The sequence below is a fragment of the Mya arenaria genome, chromosome 15, assembly GCF_026914265.1.
Source record: "Mya arenaria isolate MELC-2E11 chromosome 15, ASM2691426v1".
NCBI lineage: Eukaryota > Metazoa > Mollusca > Bivalvia > Myida > Myidae > Mya > Mya arenaria.
Genome location: NC_069136.1, coordinates 35,367,745 through 35,394,445, shown reverse-complemented (window position 1 = coordinate 35,394,445; position 26,701 = coordinate 35,367,745). Strand labels below are relative to the sequence as shown.

At 32.9% G+C, this 26,701-nt stretch overlaps 1 protein-coding gene across 4 annotated transcripts; it reads left to right on the top strand.

Moving 5' to 3' along the window:
- The first annotated feature begins 213 nt into the window (after positions 1-213).
- On the top strand, positions 214-26,701 carry LOC128219829 (titin-like). Of its 4 annotated transcripts, none has more exons than XM_052927896.1 (17): positions 214-309; positions 4,050-4,506; positions 5,220-5,327; positions 6,291-6,317; positions 6,747-6,914; positions 7,691-7,831; positions 9,218-9,271; positions 10,042-10,095; positions 12,054-12,308; positions 14,427-14,705; positions 17,429-17,683; positions 19,530-19,691; positions 21,512-21,592; positions 22,130-22,210; positions 22,625-22,687; positions 23,172-23,231; positions 23,743-26,701. In XM_052927896.1, exons 2-17 carry the CDS (start codon positions 4,077-4,079, stop codon positions 24,087-24,089), a joined length of 2,565 nt encoding a protein of 854 aa, XP_052783856.1. In that variant the 5' UTR covers positions 214-309; positions 4,050-4,076; the 3' UTR covers positions 24,090-26,701. The 4 variants fall into 4 exon arrangements, with proteins under 4 accessions (XP_052783856.1, XP_052783855.1, XP_052783859.1 ...); XM_052927895.1 differs by having other exon boundaries at positions 23,169-23,231; XM_052927899.1 differs by lacking the exon at positions 23,743-26,701 and adding an exon at positions 23,473-23,700 and having other exon boundaries at positions 23,169-23,231.

Genomic DNA, 26,701 nt, shown 5'->3' with positions numbered 1-26,701 from the left:
CGAACAGAAATATGAAAATCTGCGATCTGATCTTTTGTCAGCAATCTTTTATCATTGCTTTGCAGATATTTACGCAAAAATTTGCTCTTTCCAAGACAAAAAATAAAAAAAAACTTGCAAAAACGGTATATGTGTGAGAGTGCAGCTTTAAAAGATGTATCTTAACTTCATAACTTCCTTATTCAAATTCTGAAATAGGAGTGCGGGAGCTTTTGAAAGTGTATCATTTCAGTTTGCTAGCGTTTATAAAGCCGCGTATTACTAAATTATCCTTATTTATAAATGTTGCGGTGCTTTCATGTTCTGGATGTAGGTGTTTCCTTTGATTATTTCTGTGTTAATTGTTTTATTATTATGTATATATCAATAGTGCTTGTGTTGTATTTGTGTTCTGAGTTTAAGGTAAGCCATCAATCATTATTACGAAAAAGTGCTACTACCAGAACAGGTAAAGTTTCATATTGGAATTACAAAATGTAAAGTTTGAATACTTTAAAGATGCACTCTTACTCCCAAACAAGATTTACCGCAATTAATACAGTTGTTTAAATATACCAAAAAGGATGAAAAATGTTTCTCATGAAGGATACCGAGTATAACTTGAAAGAATTGTGCAGAAAACATGGTATTTCTACCTTATGAAATGATAGTAGATCGCAGAAAATCTTCTAACATTCACCAATAATTTAATATATTTGCGTTTTCAGCTCTAAAATACACGGTTAAAATCTTGTTATCAGTAATTAATATTTTCCATAAATGCATTATTTAGTAAGTTGTTTAAGGTTTATCAGTCAAAATTGATGTTTGTTCTACATGTGTATGTATTGATTTTGAATAAGAGTGTCGCTTTAATGTTTTCACCCAGAGCTTTTGTGATATCTATAGGCGTTATGTATTGAAGTCAACTGACTCTGTTTTCCTGGAGAAACATTCAAAATTAAACAGGACAATTAAACATTTGAAGAAATATAGATAAATAAATATATATAAACGACGTAAGCGGCTCATACTAGGGTTGTGTTTTTTATGTCTCGATAGAAATAACCAGTTTAATTTAAACGAAGACAGTTGCAAAACAGCTTGGTATATAGTCATTTAAAAGGGTTTATCCTATTGGTATTAACATTTTGCAGCAAGCAAAAAATAGCGAATATAATTGAAAATGTCTGAAACAAGCAATGAATGGGAAAGCGGCCCTGATCAAAATGGCGTCCCGTTAGTATTTATATTTGGAAATTTGAACTGTTTGGTCACTGGTTATTTCTATCGAGACATAAAAAAAACACAGTTAATTTTAGGTCTAATTCAGAAAGTCACGTGATATGCAAATATCCGAAATGACGCTTATTTTAGATCATTCTTTCGGTTTTGTTGCATTTTGTAATTGCAGTTAATGCATTTTTTTTATTATTCTGGGGGTCAAAAATGTAAAAAACGGTTAAGAGAAGTCATCTGGATAGAAAAAAAATCAGTTAACTTTCCGTAAAAAAACTGACAACAAACTAATTATGAAATTGTTATAGGCTTGTGTTCATTAAGTCATCTTCTCTTGAAGAGCTTCTTCCCTCAACACCGCCAATTTACCACCAATGTCAAACAAAGAATGGTACTCAGAAAGATATGAAATGTAGCAAATGCTTTTGAACGGGACACAAACATTTTCAATGTCCCAGTGATTAGGGATGCAAACAAATCAGGACACAAACAGGCAGATTGTCATTTCTCCGATATGGACCCGGAGTCTGACGTCGGTGATACTGATTCGTCGGGAAATTAGACGTATATAATGAAGCCGCACAGGCTACTACAGAGACACCCGTACAACCTACAAGCGATGCATACAGGAGACCAGCCTTTCTCGTGATACCTCAAGAACAAGACCAACAAACAATGACAATATTCGAAGCAATTGTTTCCGCGGGAAACACTTCTTTTGAGACCCCAAATTAAGGAAGAGAAGGCTGTTCACCAGAGTGATCTCCACGAACTAAAGTGGATGTGATCAATGACAAGGCCACAACCAAAGAAAAAAAATAACGGAAAGACAAAAAGTAGAATACAATATACTGTGCTTCTTGGATGTTTTCTGGACATGATATATTTTGATAGTGATATGGACTACGTCTATTAATAATGCTTTGATTCAAATGCTTTGATTCAATAGCGCATATAGCTATTTATGTAACTAGAAACATATCAAATTGTCAATTTATTTGCATCTATATACTTCTAAAGAAGTTGAAGTACATATGCATATAATAGCTTCGTAAACTAAATATGACAACTTTTTCACAGTGTTTCATATTACACTGTATGATAAGTTTAACTACGGGATACTATGTTTGGCATACATAATTTATTTTGTTTGCGCAAGCACGTAGGTGCTCAAACAAACGTCAATATTAAGATGTCAATTTATTGACATTCATATCTAAAAACATTATAAATGAGTATGTAAACATGTGTGTAAACAAAGTTTTTTCATTGCACTTGATTTAATATATAGATAAATGTTGTGACCTTAAGCTAATTAAACGTTTCAAAGTGCATTTTAAAACTGTTTTTTTAATATTGCACGGTGTAACAATGTATTTCTATATATTTCTAAATCTTGAAAATTCACGCCAAAGTAAGGAAGTCATTAAGTCTATATCGAAAAACGGATCTAGAAGTATTCAAACTCAAGATATAATTAATGATAAAGATATGTACGCATCGAATTTTTACGTGATGGGCTAAATAAATGACCAATATGTATCTAATGTTGACTTAGAATTTACTTTAGATTCAAAATAAGCTCACAATTGCAAGGGTGAAATTATGTATTAATAAGCTATACAAGCACTTTATGAGATGAAACCAAGTAAAAGTCTTGGATGAGACGGTCTTACACTAGAGTTTTACCAAATTGTTCGGCATACAAATGGAAAGCTTGTTGGCTAAGGATTAAATCACGGCTATGTAAAAGGTGAACTTTCTTTACACCAAAACAAAGCGTCTTGTTCTTATTAGTTAAAAGGGGATTGAGAAAATCTAGAAAACTTGCGACCAATATCTCTGTTAAATATTGATTATAAACTAGCGGCAAATATGTTAGCAAAGTGTCTACAAGTTTTTTTCCATGCATTATAAATCAAGATCAACAAGAATACATTAAAAATAGAAATATATACAGTATTAACATCAGACAATTAGACGATTTAATTGATTTCACTGATTAATACGATGTGGAAGGTGTAATATTCTATTTTTAGATTTTAAAAAAGCCTTTGGTACTGTTAAGTGGCCTTTCCTGTTCGATTTGTTTAATAAACATGTATTCAAACCTTCATTTCTTAATGAATCAAGACTATTTACTGTAACATTTCGTCAAACATTGCAAAGAATGGACGGATTTCCTCATTGTGGTATATATCAGGCTGTCCTCTTTATACATTGCTTTTTATCAAATTTGCCAAAGTATTGTGAAATCATCTAAGAAAAATAAGGAAATGTTGATGGTATAAACATCCAAGGGAACATCTTTATGTTACTCTGCTCGCGGATGACACAACTGTTTTTTTAAAACTATAAGTAAAATCCCCAATTGTTCTTGGTATTATTGAAGAATTGGGAAAATATTCAGGACTGATATTTAATTAGGCAAACACTAAAGGTCGCTGGATTGGCAAATCCAAAAGAAATGAAAAATATTTTAAATGGTCTTAAAGTTCTCATTAAAATAAATCAGATTTTTTTTCAACGTTTTCTGAGTGATTTGTTAAACATGATAAAGTATAGGGTAATACTAAACCTTACAAAGTATCTCTACTTACTATATGACACATGCTTTTGTTGAAGCCATTAATATGCTTGATGTTTTATGAGATTGTAAACGGATTGTCATAGAATGGTAATTCCAAAAAGAAAAATAGACAAATATATGATTGAGGCAACAATGTTAATTAAATAACATTCCGGTATATTTTTTAATCCAGTATTAATGTATCTAGTAACAAAGCATGAAGAAAAAATAACATTAATGAATACTTTTTTCCTGGTTTTAGGTTAACCATTAACAAGTAGTTTTGAAGATGAATTACGATCTTAGTTCCGGCAAAGGCTATGCTGTGCTGCTGGTGTATGAGAAGTTTAAACATGCCAACAACAGGAAAGGAGCTGATATAGATTTAAAAAACATGCAAGATATAACAAAAGCTCTGGGGCTGGAGCAGATCAACCAAGATAATGACAAAAACCTTACAAGAGTCGACACCCTGAAAGTACTGAAAGATGCTTACAGTTTAATAACAGAAAATGACTGCCAGATGTTCGTTTTCATGATCAGCACTCATGGCAAAGAATTACCAAACCCGGCTGCTAGTGGTCAGAAGGACCATGCTTTGTCCTGTTCTGATGATGAAATGATTTTTCTGAGCACAGATGTTGTAAAGATGTTTAGTGAGCACAATTGTCCAATATTGAAGGGCAAACCAAAACTGTTCTTCATTCAGGCATGTAGATGTAAGTAACGATGTCGTGAAATACAACTGGCGTGAGACCACAGTTAATTTTACAATATGTTTCATATAGACACTTACCTGTTTTTTCACTTTAAAACAGTCCCAATTGAAAAACAAGTAACTGGCTGCTGTAGAACAATCCAACGCACAAAATTTAATCACAAGAAAACATACGGTTGACCAATGCGTTGTCTCACAAAATTGAGTAGTAATACATGACCCTGAGGTCAAGACGGAATAAGGCTACACACAACCAATTTACATAGTTCCACAGGCAATAATTTTTCCAATTTGTACACTGAAAACTATCAGTTTTTGCAATACAGTGTCAAATTATGTTAAGCTCTATGCAAAAATATCCACCTGTTTCTTCTTTTTCATTCAACTTTAATAAAATATTGATACTTGAACACAAGCACTCTTTTTTCTGTATTCATATCCGGATCTTGGTCAACGGGTGGCTGATAACTGTGGTCTTGAGCCAACTGGTAACCAACATGACACTTAACGTTATCAGCAACAGTTGATTGTATGACAGGTTATATCGTACAATACATTCTGGTTAAATTCCATACTTTTTAAGTATTGAGAATCATGCCTTTTCCTCATTTTAGACTAAGTGTTGCTATATGCATACAAAATTCAGACCATGATATTTTACACAATACAGGGATGACCATTGACATTGTAATATTGTAAATGTTTACTCTACAGCTATTGACCCCACATGGTATATGGTGAAGGGAACAGAAATGATGTATCCTGATTGTCGAATGCACATTACCGAAGATAAAACAAAGGTTTCTGTTGTGAGAAAGAAAGGTATGGAAATTCTGTATTACCTGTGTACTGTATGTGATTGCCAATGTCATATAGGGTGTTTGAGTGCATTGTTTAAAACTTAATTAGTTTTCAAAAGGCCGGTTTAAATTATTTGATCGTCACTTGCACTTATAGATTATAACCAACCATTTTTGATCAAGTTTTAAACTAAAGAATGAGTCAGTTTTATGTTAAACTTACATACATATTAAACTTTGTATTTAGCTGAAGCAGGTGATAATCCAAGACTGCCATTTGGTCTAAAGTAATTACCGGAATTGTTATATATGATTAGTGGTAATATTTAAGTTTATTATTGGGTGTGTAGGCTTGGCGGGTGTGTGTCAACAATTTGCGCCCGGTATGTAAAGGTGTTGCTCATTGTTGGATTTTAGAATAATAATGCCGGCAGTAGTGTTAATAAAAGTTCTGGGTTTTTATTTTGCTTGTCTTGACTTTAATACGGGGATTAACAAATTACTTGTGACAAATGTTCACCATGATATGTTTACCAATTACGTTTGAATTCAAAGAAGAAAGCAATTTAAAAATATATATCTATTCATGAAAACACATTAATCTTTAATGTAACAACCTTTCAAAGACATTTTTCACAAGTTCTATTTACTAGTGTGATAGACAGGATTGATTGTTTTTTGCCGATTAATCTCTGATCTTAAAAAAAGGCAAATAGAGCATTACAGAGTTAACCATGTAAAATTGTAAATCTCTATGCGCATCCATCAGTCACTCAATTTGCCCGAACTAAGTGCGCATATTAAAAACCTGGTTCACATCCCACTGCGGTGTCTAGAACGATTTAATTCGCCTTTGAACCTTTTCTTGTCAGAATTGTGGCACTTTAGTTGGTCTTGCTACTATACAACAGATATGTTACATAATGATATTACCTTGTATTACACAATTTGATTTTTGTTTTCATAAATGATATATACATTTCAGATACCACCTCCAAGACAGAGCAGTTCAGTAAGATTTTCATTCTTCCAAATTTTTGTTTTGCATGCGTTCACTGTCTAATCTTGTTAGAGATATAAAGTAAACATGGTTAGAGAAGAAAAAATGCTAGATAAAAGGATCCAGATTTACACAAATGATTTGTCATTTAGGAGCTTTTTTGTTGCATAAGGATAGCATTCTGAATGAAAAAATAAACACTTATTTTTCGAATTAAATATATTTACATTTTGTTATTTGTTTCCAAATTCAGCTTCTGGCTGGGAATGTACTCGGTTTGTCATTGTCAAATCGAGTGCAAGTGGTAGTTTAAACCCTTTATCGTATCCAGTATGTCGAGGAGTGAATGTGAAAAGGTTCTAAATAACATTAAATAAAGAAGAAGATTTTCGCTTTCACCCCTCAATGTGTTTTACTTGATTCTCTAAATATAATTTACAGTTGATGTACAGGACATAGCCCAAATCAACACTTCAAAAAATTCGGACAACATAAAAGAACCAAGGGAATTCCATTTGGTTTTAAAGGGTGGGAAAGGGAAAGAAGAATTCATTGCAAGTACTCAGGACCATGCAGACGCCTGGGTTATTGGTCTTTGTGATCTTATGAGTAAGTGAGGCTGTTATATTTCGTCTAAGTTAATATAATGTGCAACATGCAAGCAAACATTCTAAAATCATTGGCGTATGGTGATGTGTCCCGGTGTTTTAGCTTTGAAAATATGTCGACTATTGAAAGTAAATGACAGAGAGTTGTAACGTTAGTCCTATTGTTTGTCCGCGATGGGGTAACTCAATTAAAATGAAAGTACGATTTAACTTTGTAGAATTACCCCAGCCGGAATAAATTCAACGTTAAGTTCGATTGAATCTTATTATTAGTTTTAATATATTGTATAACAGAACGATTTCATTTTGTTTCATCATGTTTTAACCTTTAAATACGAGGATATGGTTTTAGTTCTGTCTGTTTTTTTCATAATGTTTCACTCTGACAGCCGTTTTGGTCCATTTGTTTTTTTCAATTACCGCACATCGTTTATACCAAGGCTGCTACGTACGCGAAGTACGTTTACGTTAATAGCAAATTCACGGAAGGATATTTTGTATGTTCAATTATGATACTTTCAGACGTTCAACTTATTCAACTTGATCGTGAGTTACGTCAATTTTGATGATAAACACTAGCAATGGACTCAAGAGCTATACCCCCCTTTTCTAAACCATTTTATATGAGTGCAAATCTGAATACTCTATTTTCTTTCCAAATCGTTGTTACGCATGTTCATACGTCAATATTTCTAGCCATGTCCGTTGTAGTGATCACTTCAATGTAGCATGATTTAAGCAGTCAAAACGTAACACATATCACTCTGTCTTTTTTAGTACCTGACGATAGTATTTCAAGAGTTTCTGCACGGCGGATAAAGAAGGATGGCAACGAAGAAGATGGACTGTTGATGCTTAAGAAGCGCTGGGAACACATTTTGTGGAAATGCTCGAGTCACGTGACTGGGGTTGATGGTGGTATGATTTAGCAATGTGTATTTGATAAGTTTAAAGTTAAAACTTTTACAATTTCAACACTTGTAAATATGTGATGATAAAGAAATAGGACGAATCACTGGTCCAATATATTAAAAACATTCATTAACATAAACGTGAATCCAAAAGTGAACAGAGTTGTATTTCATAGAGGAAAAGCATCAAATAAAAAGAAGAAAAAATTGTTACAGTGTTAGATATGCAAAATAGGTTTACCGAGTAAGTAATTTAAACTCTTGTGTGGTTTAGGCTGGCCAGCTTTTGAAATCAAAATAGTCGAAGTATTGTCATAGATTTGAGGTTTTGAATAATTTGTCCAAAAACCTGATTTTTGGCCATATAACCTGAAGAACAGTAACATAGTCACTAAAAATGTGCATCATTAGCAGGTCTAGTTACTCTAGCTAAATGATTATCCCGTTTTATCAACTTAGGAAAACTGACGTCTGAACATCTATTTTACGGGTCATATTTTCGCCAAAGACTGAAACGATAACTTTCAATATTGAATTTGCAGTAATTTTTCGTCGAAAGATACTCCTTACACCTTCCAAAAACGTAATTCCGGCCCGAAATAGTATATGCTTTGTTATCAACAATCGGATCACGCTTGGCTATTCTGCGCAACTACACATTTGTCTTCAAAGCTTGCCGAAAGCATAGCAACTCGGCCATCTCCGGCAAGCTTCGGAATATAGCTCATAATAGGCTTGAAGCTATATGAAATCTGTTAAGGCCACCGGCGATTAGCTCAATTATCGTAAAAGCTATCTTAACTCATTTGATAACGTAAACAATGTACTGAAAGGAATGTGTACAATCCTTCAGGACTTACATAATATCTCTACTTCTTCCTAAACCAAAAGGGAAACATTTCCCATGACGACTAAATTATAACACGTTGAATTATTGCCGCCGCTAAAATCGACAATATAAGACCTGTAGTATTTCTGAGGTCATCTCTGTTGGATAATGGCCGAGGTGTTCCGATTTTGCCATTTTATTAGTTTCATTCATTTATTTCGCGATATAGATATTCTAGGTCAGATTGTTATATATATATATATACCACCATTTTATACCACCAAATTGGAGAGTAAATACGTATATACACGTACAAAAGAGGAATAAGAGTGATCGTTTGGATAATTGCAATAAATAAGTATATAAATTTGAAGTATGGTTGTTTGTTCTTGGGCACTTGTTTGGACAGGTATAGAGTTGAAGGCTTTCAAAAAATTCATTTCAATTCAATTTTGCCATCATTTGTATGGCCATGAAAGCAATGAAATATTAAGGGATATGTATTAGCTTTGTCGACTGCTTAGGTTTATATATTGTAATGAACTGGAAGCGTTTAAACTGCAGGAACAGGAAACCAGACAATTGCAGATTCACTGGCCATTGCAACAGCTAATAAAGGTGAGGATTATCAGAGTTGCTACTATTTCTCTACACAGTAGTTTGTATATGAGTGTCAATCGCTTCCCCCTTCTCTTAAACATTAGCATATTAACCACTGTTATTTCGTCCCTTGCCAAGATTTTTTTCTTTTATCCTTTTTGGTGAAATACCATGTAAGTTTGACCATGTTATTTTTCCTGCTCGTATAAGTTACGTAACAACTTAACCAAGTTGATAAGTTTTGAAATGTCGTCACCAAAATGACATAAAAATTAAATTTATATTATCTAGCATTAGTAAATCAAATATTCAACTTATTTTCTGTATATTTACTCTGTCTGCTCTTGTCTGTAAACTCCTTCGCCAATATCTCAGTTTGACAAACATGAATTTGGCGGATAAATGTTGAAATTTGAATGTATCACAAGTTGTTATTTTCATTCAAGAAATTGAATCGGCCGTCTCATTCCAAATCTAAAATTATTTTTTCTCCAGCTTTGTCAATGTTAATTATCATATTAGCGTGTTATCATGTAAACTAATTACAGGAAAGATAGCTGTTGAAAGAGCTCACAGGTAGATAAACGATCTCATCACGCAATTACATTTGTGTTCTATCAGTAAAATGTTATGATGTCTATAAATGCCAGGAAAGATTGATGCCGAAGGAGCTCTTACTCACATATAGCAATGATAACAAGGTAAAAATAAAAACATAATACAATAATTGTATATTGTGTAACATTTGATACTAAAAATCACAATATGCATGTATTCTTCATATCCAGATGAGACCGAGGTAGATGCTAAGGGCAGGAACGAAAGTGCAAGCAAAGTTTTAGGTAATATAACCTTTGCTTTTTTGGTCAAAGCATATCTCGTTTCAAACAGCAAATCAATTTTTGGTTTAGCTGAAAGGTTTTGAAAAACTCATGGAGGTCTAAAAAATCATTCATTTCCCTCCGTACATCCAGACAGTGTTTTGATCCATATAGGCTGATAGGCCAAATATCTAAAAAAAATCAGGATATTAAGGTTAAAAGTAGAACGAATTTAGAAAACCAGTGTTCTACAGTTTGTGAACACACGATTCAAGTCTGTAATCAAATCTGAATGGACTTGAATAAGGGTACATTATGTAATCTCAATGATGAATAACAGTTAACCTTAGCTCCACTCGAGAGCACAAACAAGAAGGTAAATCAAATATATATTAAGACAATCGATAGAAAGCCACAAGAATATTTCTCTACGTTTTCTGAGTGATTTTGTAAAATATATTAAACTAAATGGTCACACTTAACAGTTCAAAGTAAATCTTCTTACTATTTAGCACATTTGTTTTAACTTTTTCTTCAAACTGTTTGTGTATTTTGATGTTTTTTTATGAACAAAATAAACGGTAGTCGTAAAATATAAATTTCAAATAGAAAAGAAAAATCCCCAGCTCTCTTAATATAAGGTGAGTTTAGCCAAATATGATAGTTAATGGTCTATCAATACGCAATTGATTTCATTGGAGTGTGACTTGCTTCCCGCTACTTCAGAAAAATGTCCTATTGACCTTTATGTTATTGTTGATTTTAGGCAAAAAAACAACAACAAAACGATTTGATATTACGGAACTGCAATCTGTGAATTTGTGTCTTGTAAGTCCAGAGAAATTGATCCTTTAATCCTTTCAGTAAAATATTATAACATGGTCATAGAAAAACAATATTTCTACTCGTGGCTTAGCCAATAGTGAAAATATATTTTCTATGACCGCTCGTGAAATAAAAAACGATTTTACCCTGTAATCAACACATATCCTATATTTTTGTAATGCTTTTCGGTGAAATAATGTTAGTTTCACTATGTTATTTTCCAAGCTATTAGAAGTTACGAAGCGACTAAATCCATGATGATAGTTTTTGAAATGACGTCACTTAAGACATTAATATATTATTATTACTGTGTGGTTCACACCGAAATTTAACTAATATTCTCTATCACTTCTCCGCCTGTACATGTCTATAAACTCCCAACCAATATTTTTCTTTGACGATACATGACTTTGGCGAAATTTGCATATGTCACATGCTATTTTTAAACAATAAATTAAATCCGCCCGCTAACTCCATTTTTTGTCTACATTTTTATTCCTAACATTGTCAAGTTCAATCATATTAAAATAATGGCTGCTGAAAAATCCAAACTCACAGATATATTAGCAAAATTAAAATGAAAGCCTAAAACAATGTTTTATAGATTGTGTGACAAATAAAGAAAACATGACTTTTGTTTGAATCTTATATATCCATATGAGACCGAGGCAGATTCAAAAAGCCGCTATAAAAAATAAAACCAAGGTTTTGGATGATACAATTATTTTTATTTACGTGTTATGAATTATGACTGAAATATGTCAAACCTGATCAGTTTAGGTTTAATTTAAATCAAAGGATTTGAATATTTTCATAAGAGTCTGTTTTTAAAGAGTTCTTACGGTACCTCCAGACTGCATATTGAATTGAAGAAATAAAAATTGAAAACAAATATCCATATAAATGTTTTAAACACAGAATGGTATGGTGATAGGACATGTACATGATTTTTTTAAAGAAATCCAAAATATCAAATATCTTATTGAAAGTATTAATTCAAGACAAAAAGAAAACAGTTTTACAAATGGTCATCATGTATTTGAGCACACATTTATATTTGTTTTTTTCTGAGAAGTCAAATTTGGTCCCTTTATTGTCGGAATCAAAACTGATTATTAATTTGAAGTTGTTCTTATGATGTTGTTTATGTTTAGGATTTACAAGCCCCTTATCGGACAATTACAAACACACAGGAACCAAGAACGTCGTATTGTCTTGTGAGACATTTAGTCAGGAAGTGAAATGGGAAAAAGATGGTAAACTCATACATTCAACAACTAGAGTCAAGATTGAGGATAAAGAAAAGGTACATCAGCTGACATTCGCCGAGCTGGAGTATGGTGATTCTGGGATCTATATTTGCAGCAACACAGATGAGAAGTTAACAAGGATATCACTCATCGTAGGAGGTAATTAACAAGGATATCACTCATCATAGGAGGTAATTAACAAGGATATCACTCATCGTAGGAGGAAATTTAACAAGTACATTTTATCTTAGTACCTGGATTTTCGGAATGAAAACCTAGGTCATTAGATTTGGGGATGTTGCTTTTGGTGGTTGTTTGACATGTTGGTTTGGCGTCTACTATTTGTGTGGAATTGTAACATGGCCATGCATGAGGGATATTGAATAACCTGGCAAAAACACGTGCAAGACGCATTTCTGGAAACCAAACGTCAAGGTCACACCTCAGGTCATTAAATGTATTTGTAGAAATTACTTGTAATTTATCTTGTCTGAGTTATAGATTTACCATGTATTTGTGGATTTTAATAAAAAAAAAAATTAAACCGATAATAATTTGGCGTGTCTAGACTAATACCCGAAATCATTAGATGAAAGACCAAAGAACCACTAAAGGGTGATTGGTCAAAATCTTCATGTCAAGGCTTGTTCTGCCGTTACTTGGCAATGGATTGTATGATTTTCCAATAACTTGACACAATTGTTCAACAAGAGAGGCTAGCGTCTCACAAACAAAGCTCATATTAGTAGTTCAGAGGTCAAAGTTACCCGAAAACCGCAGCCCTTTTTCTGTTAAAAACATAAATTGGACGAATGCGTTAACTGGTCAATTACCACATCACAACTTGATATTCCTTTTCATCTGACGTACCTTCTATGTTGCAATGTACTAAGCTTTCGAAGAAAGTGGAAAAAGACTGTTTTGTTTTTTGATCAAATTATATTTACAAACACTCGTTTAATTTTGTCCATGCGAAAATCGTGACTGTTTCAGATGTATTCCACAACTTTTAGTATAATCATATTGCAGTTCCTTGTTATGCAATCTAGTTCCCCAGCCCACATAGCCCAGACAAAACAGACTTTTAATGAACAGTAGAACATATTAATTATTATTCGAAATAGTTGCATTTTACATCTTATGCTTAGTCCAACTCGTAAACCGGTGTGAATCCAATCTACATCCTAATTAAAGGTCCTCTTTACTCACTCAGTTTATAAAAACTATAAACGTCAGCCGACATCACAGCTAGGACAGAGTAATAATTATTATGATACAGCTTCTTACTTTTTTGTACAAAGTGACAGTCATAATACATTTAATAAATTATTGGTTATTGCCATTTAAGAACGGAACGTTAATTAAGACTTTTACATGTCGAGTAAATCTAAGTTAATCTAACTGTATACAATTATTTTATATATGTCAAGAGTATATACATGGTTAGTGTGAAAATAAGCTAACATATTATATTTCACCATCAATGTATAATATATGGTATGTTTATAATACAATGATTTTGCAGTATGGGTAACAGTTTGGTTATATTATCTTATATATGTCAAGTGAATGTACATGGTTATTGTGAAAATACGCATACACAAGGTTAATAATACGGTATGTTTATAATACGATAATGTGGCGGTATTTGAAACAGCATGAAAACGATGAGGAACATAACTAAAATTATTATAAATGATAACATTACGAATTTATAATCATTCTTAAATTAATTGCAAAGTCATTTACGCATATTTGATAATAAGATGGTATAATGTACACAGATTGACAGCTTTTACTAGAAAACTCCAAAGTTGAAAACTAATCTGTCAACTTACAATTACATTCATCATAACATTGTGAAAATCTACATTTGTCTATTTCAATCTGATTTGAATATTAGGCCACATATACACATTTACGTACAATGTCAAGAAAAACTCATTTTAAGCACATTACAAATGATATAAAAGCGAAACAGGCGACTATGTTATAGTAATCTGTAAACTTGTCCATAGATTGACAATAATACAAGATATTCACCTGATACATGGTACACGTGTTATCAGTGACAGCACATACATTTGCCATTTAAGCAATGTCCATAATTATTTGTGATATTGTTGAGTATTTTCCATGGTTGCTTGAAAAGAATCGTGAGTGATGCCATCCCTAAATGTGCTCTAAAGTTTTGTTCTAAGATAAATCATACCTTTTGTTCCCTCTCATTTTCAGAAGAAAAGATGAAGTTTTTCTTATGATGTATTTTATGTTTAGGTTTCAAAAAACCCTTACAGGACATATACACCAATACAGGAACGAATGATGTCATCTTGTCTTGTGAGAATAATATTCAAAACGTGAAATGGGAAAAAGATGGGAAGCCTATTGTGTCCAAAGATGGGAAGCCTATTGAGTCCACTACTAGAGTCAAGATCGAGCCGAATGAGTTCGTACATCAGCTGACGTTCACAGAGGTGGAGTATGGTGATACTGGGACCTATACGTGCAGCTCCTCTGAAAGGTGGTCAACAAGTGCATCACTTATCGTAGGAGGTAATATACATGATTGCTATCTTATTTACCAAGTTTTCTGAATTAAGATAAGGGTAATCAATGTGGCTTTGGGTTGGCGTCAATAATTGGTGTAGGACTGTAACTTTGCCCTGCATTATTGGATGTTTAAATAAGTAACACGTAAGACACACATGTTCACCGTGACACTACTGATGGCTGTAGGTCAAAAGTCAAGGCCATACCTCAGGGTCATATAATATATTGGTCAAAATTAGTTGTTATATGGTTTGTCTTTGCTGAATCTTGGCCATGCATTTGGGTATTTTAAAATAATTTGATGTTCACCAAAATAAACGGGCGTGTCAAGTAGAAGTCCCATATCAGTAGATCAGTATTTTGGCAATGTATTGTAGGATAATACAATTACTTGACACAAATGTTCTGGTCAGCTTAAAGAACCACTAAAGGGTCATTGGTTAAAAGTCCTTATGTTAAGGCTTGTCCTGCCGTTACTTGGCAATGGATTGTATGGTTTTCCAATAACTTGACATTATTGTTCAAAGTCACCCGGACACCTCAACCCTTTTTCTGTTAGAAACATATCAATTGGATGAATGCGTTAACTTGACTGTTACCACATCACAACTTAATGTTCCTTTTCATCTGATGTACCTTCTATGTTGCAATGTACTTAGTTATTGAAGAAAGTGAAAAAAGCTGTTTTGATTTTCGATCAAATCATATTAATAAAGACTTGTTTAATTTTCTCCATGCAAAAATCTTGACTGTTTCAAATGTATTCCACAACTTTAAGTATAATCATAATGCAATTCCTTGTTAAGCAATCCAATTCCCCAGCCCACGTAGCCAAGACGGAGCATGACATTAAATTAAAAGTAGATCATATTAATTATTATTCAAAATAGTTGTATACTTACGTCCTATGTATAGTCCAACTCGTAAATCGGTCTGAATCCAATCTAAATTCCAATTTAAAGTACTCTTTTATCACTCACTTTATAAAGAAACTATAAAAGTCAGCCGACATCAAAGCTGGGACTGAGTAATACTTATTATGTTACAGCTTCCTACTTTTATGTGCAAAGTGACAGTCTTAATACCTTTGATGAATAATTGTTTATTGTCATGTAAGAACAGAACGTTAATTGAGACTCTTACATGTCGAGTAAATCTTCTTACTGTATAAAATTATTTTATATATGTCAATAGTATATACATGGTTAGTGTGAAAATAAGCTAACATATTGTATTTCCCCATCAATGTATAATAACAACAACAACAACAACAACAACTTTTAATGCATTCAGGCAATAATGCCTATAGCATACAAACAGTTTATGAGCAAACAGGTAGAACCTAGCGAGAAGCATAAAAATAAAATGTGAACATAAAGATAAATGATTGTTAGTCAGTAGTTGTAAATTATTTTGCAATTAAAGGTAAATCTAGAATGCTTAAATAAAACATTTTTTTATTAACAATTTGATAGAACAAAAATTAATTCACCAAAGTCGGAGTGTTTGTTTAACAGAAGTTAGATGTAGTAGTATTTATCCAGTCGTGAATATCTTGAGCTAACTCGTGTTTTTGTATGTACTCAATGACTTGACACCCACGTGCTATGTGGTACTACAACCAACTTTCTATGAATGAAAAGTATTACACATTTGTGAATGACATTCCAACCGTGAATATATAGTGAATTAGTTGCAGCAATGTATGGTAAGTTGCAATATTTTGTATGGTATTATTCATATGTAGACTGTCCAACTGGTGTGATTGAATAATGATGTTATTTATTTTAAGTTCTTAGGTTATTTGCATGGTATATATATTTTGCCATATTGATGGTTGTGTTAATGGTTTCTTCGCATAATAATTTTGTAAACTTGTGTATATTAGGCCAGTGGCAATAGTATGGTTTAAAGAATTGTTAATATATAATATATGGTATGTTTATAATACAATGATTTTGCAGTATGGGTAACAGTTTGGTTATATTATCTTATATATGTCAAATGAATGTATATATGGTTATTGTGAAAATACGCATACATAAGGTTAATAATAGGGTATGTTTATAATACGATACTTTGGCGGTATTGGAAACAGCATGAAAACGATGAGGAACATAATTAAAATTATTATAAATGATAACATTACGAATTTATAATCATTCTTAAACTTAATTGCAAAGTCATTTACGCATATTTGACAATTACGTGTTAAATGTACACAGATTGACAGCTTTTACTAGAAAACTCCAAAGTTGAAAACTAATCTGTCAACTTACAATTATATTCATCATAACATTGTGAAAATCTACATTTGTCTATTTCAATCTGATTTGAATATTAGGCCACATATACACATTTACGAACAATGTCAAGACAATCTCATTTTAAGCACATTTCAAAATTTACAAATGATATAAAAGCGAAACAGGCCACTATGTTATAGTAATTTGTAAACTTGTCCATAGATTGACAATAATACAAGATATTCAACGATATAATGTACACGTGTAATCAGTGACAGCACATACGTTTTGCGATCAAAGCATTGCCCATAATTATTTGTGATATTGTTGAGTATTTTCCTTGGTTGCTTGTAAAGAATGTTGAGTGATACCATCATTTAGTGTGCTCTAAAGTATTGTCCTAATATAAAGCATACCTATTGTTCCCTTTCATTTTCAGAAAAAAACAACAACTTTTCTTATAATATATGTTATGTTTAGGCTTCAAAAAACCCTTACGGGACGAGTACGCCAAAACAGGAGCCAAAAATGTCATATTTTCTTGTGAGACTTATAGTCCAAACGTGAACTGGGAAAAAGATGGGAAACCTATTGGGTCCACTACTAGAGTCAAGATTGAGCAGAAAGGCTTCGTACATCAGCTGATATTCACAGAGGTGGAGTATGGTGATACTGGGAACTATACGTGCAGCACACCTGAAGGTCGGACAACAAGTTCAACACTTATCGTAGGAGGTAATATACATGAGTGTTATCGTATTTACCAAGTTTTCTGAATTAATATTAGGGCTATCAATGTGGTTTTGGGTGGGCGCTTTGCATGTTGGGTTGGCGTCAACAATTGGTGTAGGATTGTAACATTGCCCTGCATTATTGGATGTTTAAATAAGTAACACGTATGGCACACATGTTCACCATGACACGTGCAATACCGATGGCTGTAGGTCGAAAGTCAAGGTCTTACCACAGGAACATATGATATATTGGTCAAAATCGCTTGTAATATGGTTTGTCTTGGCTGAATCTTGGCCATGCATTTGGGTATTTTAAAATAATTTGATGTTCACCGAAATAAACGGGAGTGTCAAGTAGAAGGCCCGTAGCATTTGGCAATGTATTGTAGGATATTACAATAACTTGACACAAATGTTCAGGTCAGGTCAAAGAACCACTAAAGGGTCATTGGTCAAAAGTCCCATATCAGTAGATCAGTTATTTGGCAATGTATTAGGATAGATAGGATAGGATATTACAATAACTTGACACAAATGTTCAGCATGAGACGCCAGCGTTTCATTAACATAACTTATGTCAATGGATCATAGGTCAAGGTCACAATAAAGGGTCATTGATCAATGTTCCTGAAGAGTTTGGCTTGTACTGCCGTAACTTGGCAATGCATGGTAGTAATTTATAATTACTTGACGCAAATGTCAATCATGAGGTCTCAGTTTTGCACATTCAAAACCAATGTTAGTTTATCATAGGTCAGGTCACACTAAATTGTCATTGCGCAAAAACTCGCTCTGTAACTTGTCTATGCTTTGGGTTTTTTTACACAAATATGGCACAAATGTCAACCATGCAAGACCAATGTCAATATATCAAAGGTCAAAGGGCCTTTTGTAGTTGTGTTTGCTTGGCAATGCATTAGGGGTTTTAATAGCAACTTCGGCGCAAATGTTCTCCATGAGAAACAGGTGTACCATACACAAGGCCCATGCCAAAAGATCATCGCAGCACTAAAGGGTCGTTGGTCAAACTGGGGTCATGCCTTTTTGATGTTTTATTAACTATGAACAGTGACCTGAGCAGTATTTTCCCTTAAGAAGCTAGCTTGTCACCTTAACAAAGCCAACTAAATAATATACGTTTCATATTTATAAATGCACGTTAATATATAAGCAAGTTTTTATAGGACCGAAACAGCATTCTGTTCAGCGGTAGGCTTGACATAAAGGTTTTTTCCCCTACCAACATAGGTGTATGGATAAAACATTTTTAATATTATTTTTCTTTTGAATTGTTAGTGTGTTTGTAATTATTCGTAATAAAATTAAATATTAAACATTATTTGATCTTTTTTTTCAGAAAAAAACTCAGTTTTGTTTACGGATTTGACGTTATTAGCTATGTACCCTAGTTGAGCGAAAATAATCATACTTTCGCTAACAGTTTAGTTATTCGTATTTGCTTTCCACTGAAATGCTCCTTAGACAGTGCAGCATCAGTTCAGTTAAAACTTAAACGCCTTGGATGCCTTTTTACACGCGCGATCACATAAAGCGCAAAAAGATTTTCCTTTACGCAAATCAAAAACCAGATATTTGCCGCCCTTCGATATGACTAATTATTTTTATTGTTTGTATACAGAAACAGATATTGTTTTATAAATGTGTTGAACTGCTAATTTCCGTTTGTTCAGCAGTTTCAAATTTATTCAGATGGTGTTTTGTTTGTAAAACTCCCTTTTTTGAATTTATTTCAATTATTATACTCATTTATGAGATACCGTAAATTACTTATCTATCAATTAAAATGAATATTGTAAAATCTTTACATTTTAATTTAACGTTTTCAGACTCTTTAACTCCGAAAAAATGGTCATGGTCAGCGAGCAAAAGAGTGTTTACAACAAGCTGTTTGGATGGAAGTGATTTAGTTATTGAATCAAACAACTTGGAGGAAACTGAGCAGGGAGACAACTGGTTTAATAAACTGACTTATGCCATGTACAATCAAAGTAAGTTAGATTTAGTATCAAGATATAGAGGATATTTGTTTATTTCAGTGTAAGATCGTATTTTATTTCACGAGTGTCATAGAAAAACATGTTTTCACGAGTGGCGAAGCCACGAGTGAAAATGTAGTTTTTTATGATCACGAGTGAAATTAAATACGATCTTACACTGAAATAAACAAATTTTCTGTTTCTTTTATGCTTATTTTCGAAGTTTTATTTGTTTTTTTATTTATTTCTGAAAAACCCCCTTTTTGAAAAGGGTGGGCTTTACGCCGCTACCCGTGGAGCGCCCCTCATGCATAATTATAGCTGTCAACTGTTTTACTTTCGGTTTGCTGAGAAATAGTTCTCTACTATTCATTCTTATAGCTTAATATTCGCTCGTTTTTTCTTGCAAAGCTTTATGAACAGTAAAAAATGAAGTATTATTAGTGCACAAATGTTCCAAAAAATAATGAAAACACTTTATTTTAACCAAATTACTACGCCGCTATTTATAGAATGAAAATTTGGAAGGTCAAATGTGTTAGCAAAACAAATGTGGATACTTATTGGATTTTAACCATTCTTCTTAGTTTAAGACTGCATATACGCGTGTTTTTATAGTAAGTTAATATTCTGTTATCTTACTGTCAGAGACCAGTCTGTTTCGCTTTAAAATGTTTGTTTTCCAGACGAGTAAATGCCACGCTAGTTTGTTGACACATTTTGAGATGTGGGTGGGGTAAAAAATATCGGATCTATCTGTAAATTGTTGTGTGAATTCTCCAGGAAGCTCATTTTACGTACTACAACGGTTAACAGTTCAAAATACATTTGAACGATGCTATAAAATTTTATTTATGTTCGAACAGTTGTTTTTGTCTGTAATTTGTTTGGAATGAAAGCAAATGTTCGAACATTCAGCTTCAAAGATCAGTAAAATGTTTGATAAACGGGATAACCGGTAATAAACGGTAAGTTGTTAATTTCCAATTATATATTTATTTAAATTTATAAAATATTTCTTTATTTTTTTTTAACATTTTTTGACATAATTTACTGAAGTCCAGTGTTCTGTTTCGACCAAGGCAAGTACTGTACATGTAACAACAAAGGATTTTAAAAGTAGTTCTGAAAATTGATATTTTCACTCCTTATTTTGCAGTGAAAATATCAAATTGATATTTTCACTGTTGTTATTTCACTGTTAAAATCCCATATTTCATCATAAAGCATGAAAGAAATTAAAGTTATTAAATAGCTTATAACACCTTTTTCATTATGTATTTATTATATGACATACAATAATATTAAACATATGTTCGCAGTATAGTATATGATGGCTTGTTAAGTTACTGATTAAACAGCGTGCTCGAGGGTGAGCTCCATACTGCAAACATAGAAGTCATGATTGCTTCATTTATTGAATCGGTTGCAATATTGTACCTTTATGGGTCACTTGACCAACATGGAGCAGCCAACAATATAAATGTAAAATAAAACTATAAAACATGTTTGATAAAAACAAACAATTGTATAAACTAATTAAAAAAAGAGAAACATGGTTGGTTTACGAACCTAAGGATTCGATTCATCAAAGCTCAAGAAACTAAATCGGATGAGGTCAAACAAAGCAGGGTGGTATAAACAATTCAGACAGTTAAACCTACAGTGTCTAAGACACAATCTTTTTCAGATTTGGTTACTTTCAAAATTAAAAAGGTAGAACATATTATAATTGGTATAATATCAGCGCGTTATCATTTTTTTTCATATTGCTCTGAAGTATGAAGACCTAATGCAATTAGTGACTGACTTCTTTATTATAATTTGCAAAGGCTATGGAAAAGATGAGGGGATCACGCTCCAGACCATAACATCTACAAAAATCCAATCTGGTGGCGAAACAAAGCAAGATGGTATAAACAATTCAGACTTTTACATCTACAGTGTCCTAGACACAAATGTATTTTAAAAAATACTGGCTACGCAGCGCCGAATTTATACTGTCCCGCTACAGAGCTAGGTTTGATAGCGACACGGGAGAGTGTGCGCTTACTGACCGAATTGCAACTTGTGCAGTCCGTTTCAACTGTATAAGAGGTTTTCTGTATCAACTTCCCTTTGAAAGTTAAAATGTTATCGATGAAACATGGATATTGAACATATTTTAGCCAGCGTTCATAGCGACGCGGAAGAGTGTCCGCTTGCTGGCCGAATTGCAATTTGTGCAGTCCGGTACAACTGTACAATGTTTTTGAGTCGAAAATGCAGAACATGTTTTCATTTGTTGAATTTCAAAGCGTAATCATATTTTTAAGATCTGGTTACTTTCAATATTGAAAATTTTGAACATCTTATAATTCGTATAATATCAGCGCGTTATCATTTTTTCATATTTCTCTAAAGTGTGAAGACCTAATGCAATTAGTGGCTGACTTCTTTTGTTTGCAAAGGCTATGGGAAAGATGAGGGGATCAAGCTCCAGACAATAAAATCTACAGAAATCCAATCTGGTGGCCAAAAAAAGCAAGATGGTATAAATAATTCAGTCTTTTATAACTTCAGTGTCATAGACACAAATGTATGGTAAAAAATACTGGCTACGCAGCGCCACATTTATACTGTCCCGCTACAGAGCTTGGTTTGGTAGCAACACGGGGGAGTGTCCGCTTGCTGACCGAATTTTAACTTGTGCTGTCCGTTACAACTGTCCAAGACGATTTCTGTAACCGTTTCCCTTTGAAAGTTAAAAAGTTATCGATGATACATGGATATTAAACATATTTAAATAGTCACTACTGCAAAACAATTTAATACATTTCAAAATATATATTTTCTAACTCAACAAGCTGTGAGTATTTTCCCAGTTAGAAAATTGTCGAAAATAATTAACAATGAAACTGTTCCTTTCAAGGTAGTGTAATTTATTGTGGAATTTATGTCTTTAGGAGATATGGAAAGTGATTCAAAGCCAGGCAATGACACGGGGCCAATGACTCCTCAAACTACACGTACGTGTTTTCGAACTTTTTTATTCTAGTTTTAAATTTCATAAAGGATTCGTCAATCAAGGGCAAGGGAAATGTTGCCAAAATAAAGGTTAAAAACCCAGCTTCTAAATAAAATAGTATGCTTTTGTGCACCTCACTCGCATCCTTGTCTGTGACACATGCCAAAAGTCAGTTCACTTATTCATACTAGTTATTTAACTTACTCATTAAAATAATACAATGAAAACTGCAGGGCCAAACCCAGTAGTCGGAAATTCAAATATAAACCCTGTTTAGGGACACAAGGTAAGTGCCAAACCAAAAATGAACCAGAAGCAAAATCATATTAACACCGCAAACACAAATCCAAACACTGGTTAAGAAATAACATAATAACGTATTGTACTGATTATAATACATACCTATATGAATATGGTCTTATGGTCTCAATAAATTTGTTCATTTCAAGGCAAAGTAATCTATTGTGGAAATTATGTTTCAGAAGGTACGGAAAGTGATACAAAGCCAGGCGCTGACGCGAAGTCTTTGTCTCCTCAAACTACACGTACGTGTTTTCGATTATTTCGATTCATTCAAGTTCATTTAAAATTCGCCTGACAAGATTAAGGCCATTGTTGCCAAAAATTAAGATAAAAAATCCAGTTTCTAAATCAAACAGTTTGCTTTTGTTCAGCTCACTTAAGGTCATGGCTACTACAAATAACCATCCAATTTAGATCCAACTCCAATACACCATGCAAGTTTCATTATGTGTTTCGCATCAAATGATCACCACTTTCATTTAGATCACCGCTATTAAAAAAAACTCAGCACCATCAAAATATTGCGAGGCGGTGCCATTCCTGCCTGTGACACATTGTAAAAGTCAGTTCAATAATTCATACTACAGTGCTCCTTTAAATGTAATGTATTTTGCTACGTAAAATGCAGTGTATTTCTGTGTTTTGAATGTAGTGTTATTTGTTGTTAGTCTGTCTGTATATTTGAACAGCCATTCAATTCACTAATTATCTTTCAAAAAAGTAAATAATTATTATTGCTATTTCGCTACAAAGAGGGTGTTACCGACAGCCGGCAGAATATAATCGCCCCGATACCGCGCCTGGTGGAGTGCAACAGAGATATGCTGATGATGTTCGCGGCTCTTTCTGGCAAGATCGCCTGGCGGAGCAAGGCAGAAGGCTCCTGGCTCTTTGCATGTGTAATTAAAGCACTTAATGAGCAAAAGCAGAACGACGCACCAGTGGATCTAATGTCAGTGTTGACCACTGCAACAGGCACAATGGCTGAGAAAGAAGCACAATTCAAAGGGAGTTGGAAAGCTGTTCCGGTCATTGAGCACCGGCTGCTAAAAGCACTTATTTGTAAAGTTCAACATTTAGAAAGTGTCAACAATGATTAAGGGTAAATGGTCAACATTTCCTAACGGTCAACATTATATAAGGGTCTTTATGTAAGGGTTAACATTTTTTAAGGGTCAACAGCGAACATTGTTTAGGGTTCAATGTTCAACATTGTTTAGGGTTAACAGCTATCATTGTTTAAGGTTTAATGGTCAACATTGTTTAGGGTTAACAGCCAAAAATGTTTAAGGTTAATGGTCAAAATTGTTTAGGGTTAAAAGCCAACATTGTTTAAGGTTAAATGGTCAACATTGTTTAGGGTTAACAGCCAACATTGTTTGGGTTTAATGGTCAACATTGTTAAGGGTTAACAGCCATCATCGTTTAATGTTTAATGGTCAACATTGTTTAGGGTTAACAGCCAACATTGTTTAAGGTTAATGGTCAACATTGTTAGGGTTAACAGCCAACATAGTTTAAGGTTTAATGGTCAACATTGTTCAGGGTTAAAAGCCAACATTGTTTAAGGTTAACATTTTGTGAGTGGCAACGTTGTTTAAGGGACAACATCTTTATTACAATCCTCAGTTAATAAATCCAATGTAAATGATAATAAGTATCTTTTCTGAAGGTTTTCTGAAGATGTTAAGAAGACTAGTGTAGTTTGGCACTGGCAGCAGCATGTTGATAAAAATAAAGGTGGATTGTTTTTTGCTTGAACAGAACTAGATATGATTGCAAAATATAATGCACATTCAAATGGTTGAAACAAAAACAGTGTACGAGTAGCGTTTTCAGTTGATATTTAAAATGCGATAATTTATTTATTATATTGTTCTCTAGCTGGTAACTAAAATGGAAATTATATATTATTATGGAATTAATTGTTCAGTATATAGAATGATGCAGATCTGAAAATATTAATGTAAATAGAAACCTAGAGGCGTATGAGTTTAAGCCTTTTGATTTTGAAAATATTTGAACTATAACGATGAATATATCTATTATTAGCTTATAAATTGCTATTTTTTATGACAAACGACTGTAAAATTGCAGATGTATGTTTCACTGCTTGTGTAAGCATATCGTCAGCATATTGTATAAATATTATTAACAGATTATACGCATATTGCCTAATGTATTTAAAATAAACTAAAACTCCAGAAATGAAATAATAATAATGTTTAGACTGAAAATAACTCTAATAATTTTGTTAATGGAAGAAACATACTTTATGGTAATGATGTACCAAGAGTTTAATTACCAAAAAAGGTCGGGAAAAATAGCTTTTTATGTCGTGACTTGTCAACCTTTATAACAGTGAATTATATTCAATGTGAGATGTGCTGTATATCACACGTCCAGCGAGTCCAAAATTCGGTTTTGAATGTTTTAGGGTTCAAAAGGCACCAGTCTTATCATTGACTTGCGTACAATAAGGAAACAGGTCTTTAACAGAATACGCACAGAAGTGTAAAAAGAATGAACTCATATTATTATTTTAACACATATCTATAACTGAATAGTTGTATTTTAAGGACGTCAGAAAATTATGTAAGGCCTATTATAAAGGAAAAAAATATCCCTAAAATAGCAGGGTTCATTCCCTTCATACCATTGTAAAAAAAAACCCATCAAGAATGTCATTTGTATGTTTATGACTTTAAAAATGTAACTGTGTTATTGAATATTGCTTTGTAACAAATTTGTAGACTGTGATCGCTGAAGTTATCTTTTTTATCTAATGTAAGAGAGGACATCGTTTGCTTGGCCCACTTTAGTTAATTTTACATAAGCATGGGATGTTTTTTTACAATTATGAATAGAACCATTTTTGTTCAAGAAATACACAGAGTTTTATGGCGACTGGAGTTATAATTGTTATACTTTTTATAATGTTTAGTATATTATACATAATGGGCCGATCGTTCGCAACTTTGTCAAAAGTCACAGCTTGAGTATCGAGATTGCTGTTAACTTTAAAACTGGAAATATTAGACCATGCGCTCACAAATGTAAATATAAACGAGTATAGCTGAAGCATTTGTCTTAAATCTTGTTAGAAATACTGCATATCACTAGTTTATCACTTCTAGAGCAGGAAAGATTTTAAGATAACAACGATGACAACGAGTAACAACTTTGTTCCCTTTAACAAAGCTCTGAACAATCGGCCCATAGATTGTTAACTTTGTGCCCATGCATATCGGATCATATTGTTAAAACATGTTTAATGTCTTTGGAACTGACCTTGAATTATAAAACTGAATGTATAATGCTTCCATTATGATAATTTACGCTTAAATATGTTGATATTTTGTATAAAAGTATTACACTCTAGATAATGTTAAATTGTATAAGTAATTGTTTATCTTATAGTAGTCTAGGCTGCTCAGTTATCATATCATATTACTATTCTATGCAATATGTGTGTTTCTTAATTTTGTGATGTGTTAATTTATGGTGATTGGCCTTGATTCAGCTACATTTAAGTTATTATATAATAAATAAAACTGTATTAAACACCCAATATATATGCTTTAAATGTTAATAATAGGTATTGATGAAGGCTTTAAAATAATGGTTTTCTTTGGAGAAGTTGTTATTCATATAACGTATATTCATATTTTTGTTAATTGTACGCTTGTTAATCAAATAATAAACTATTTAC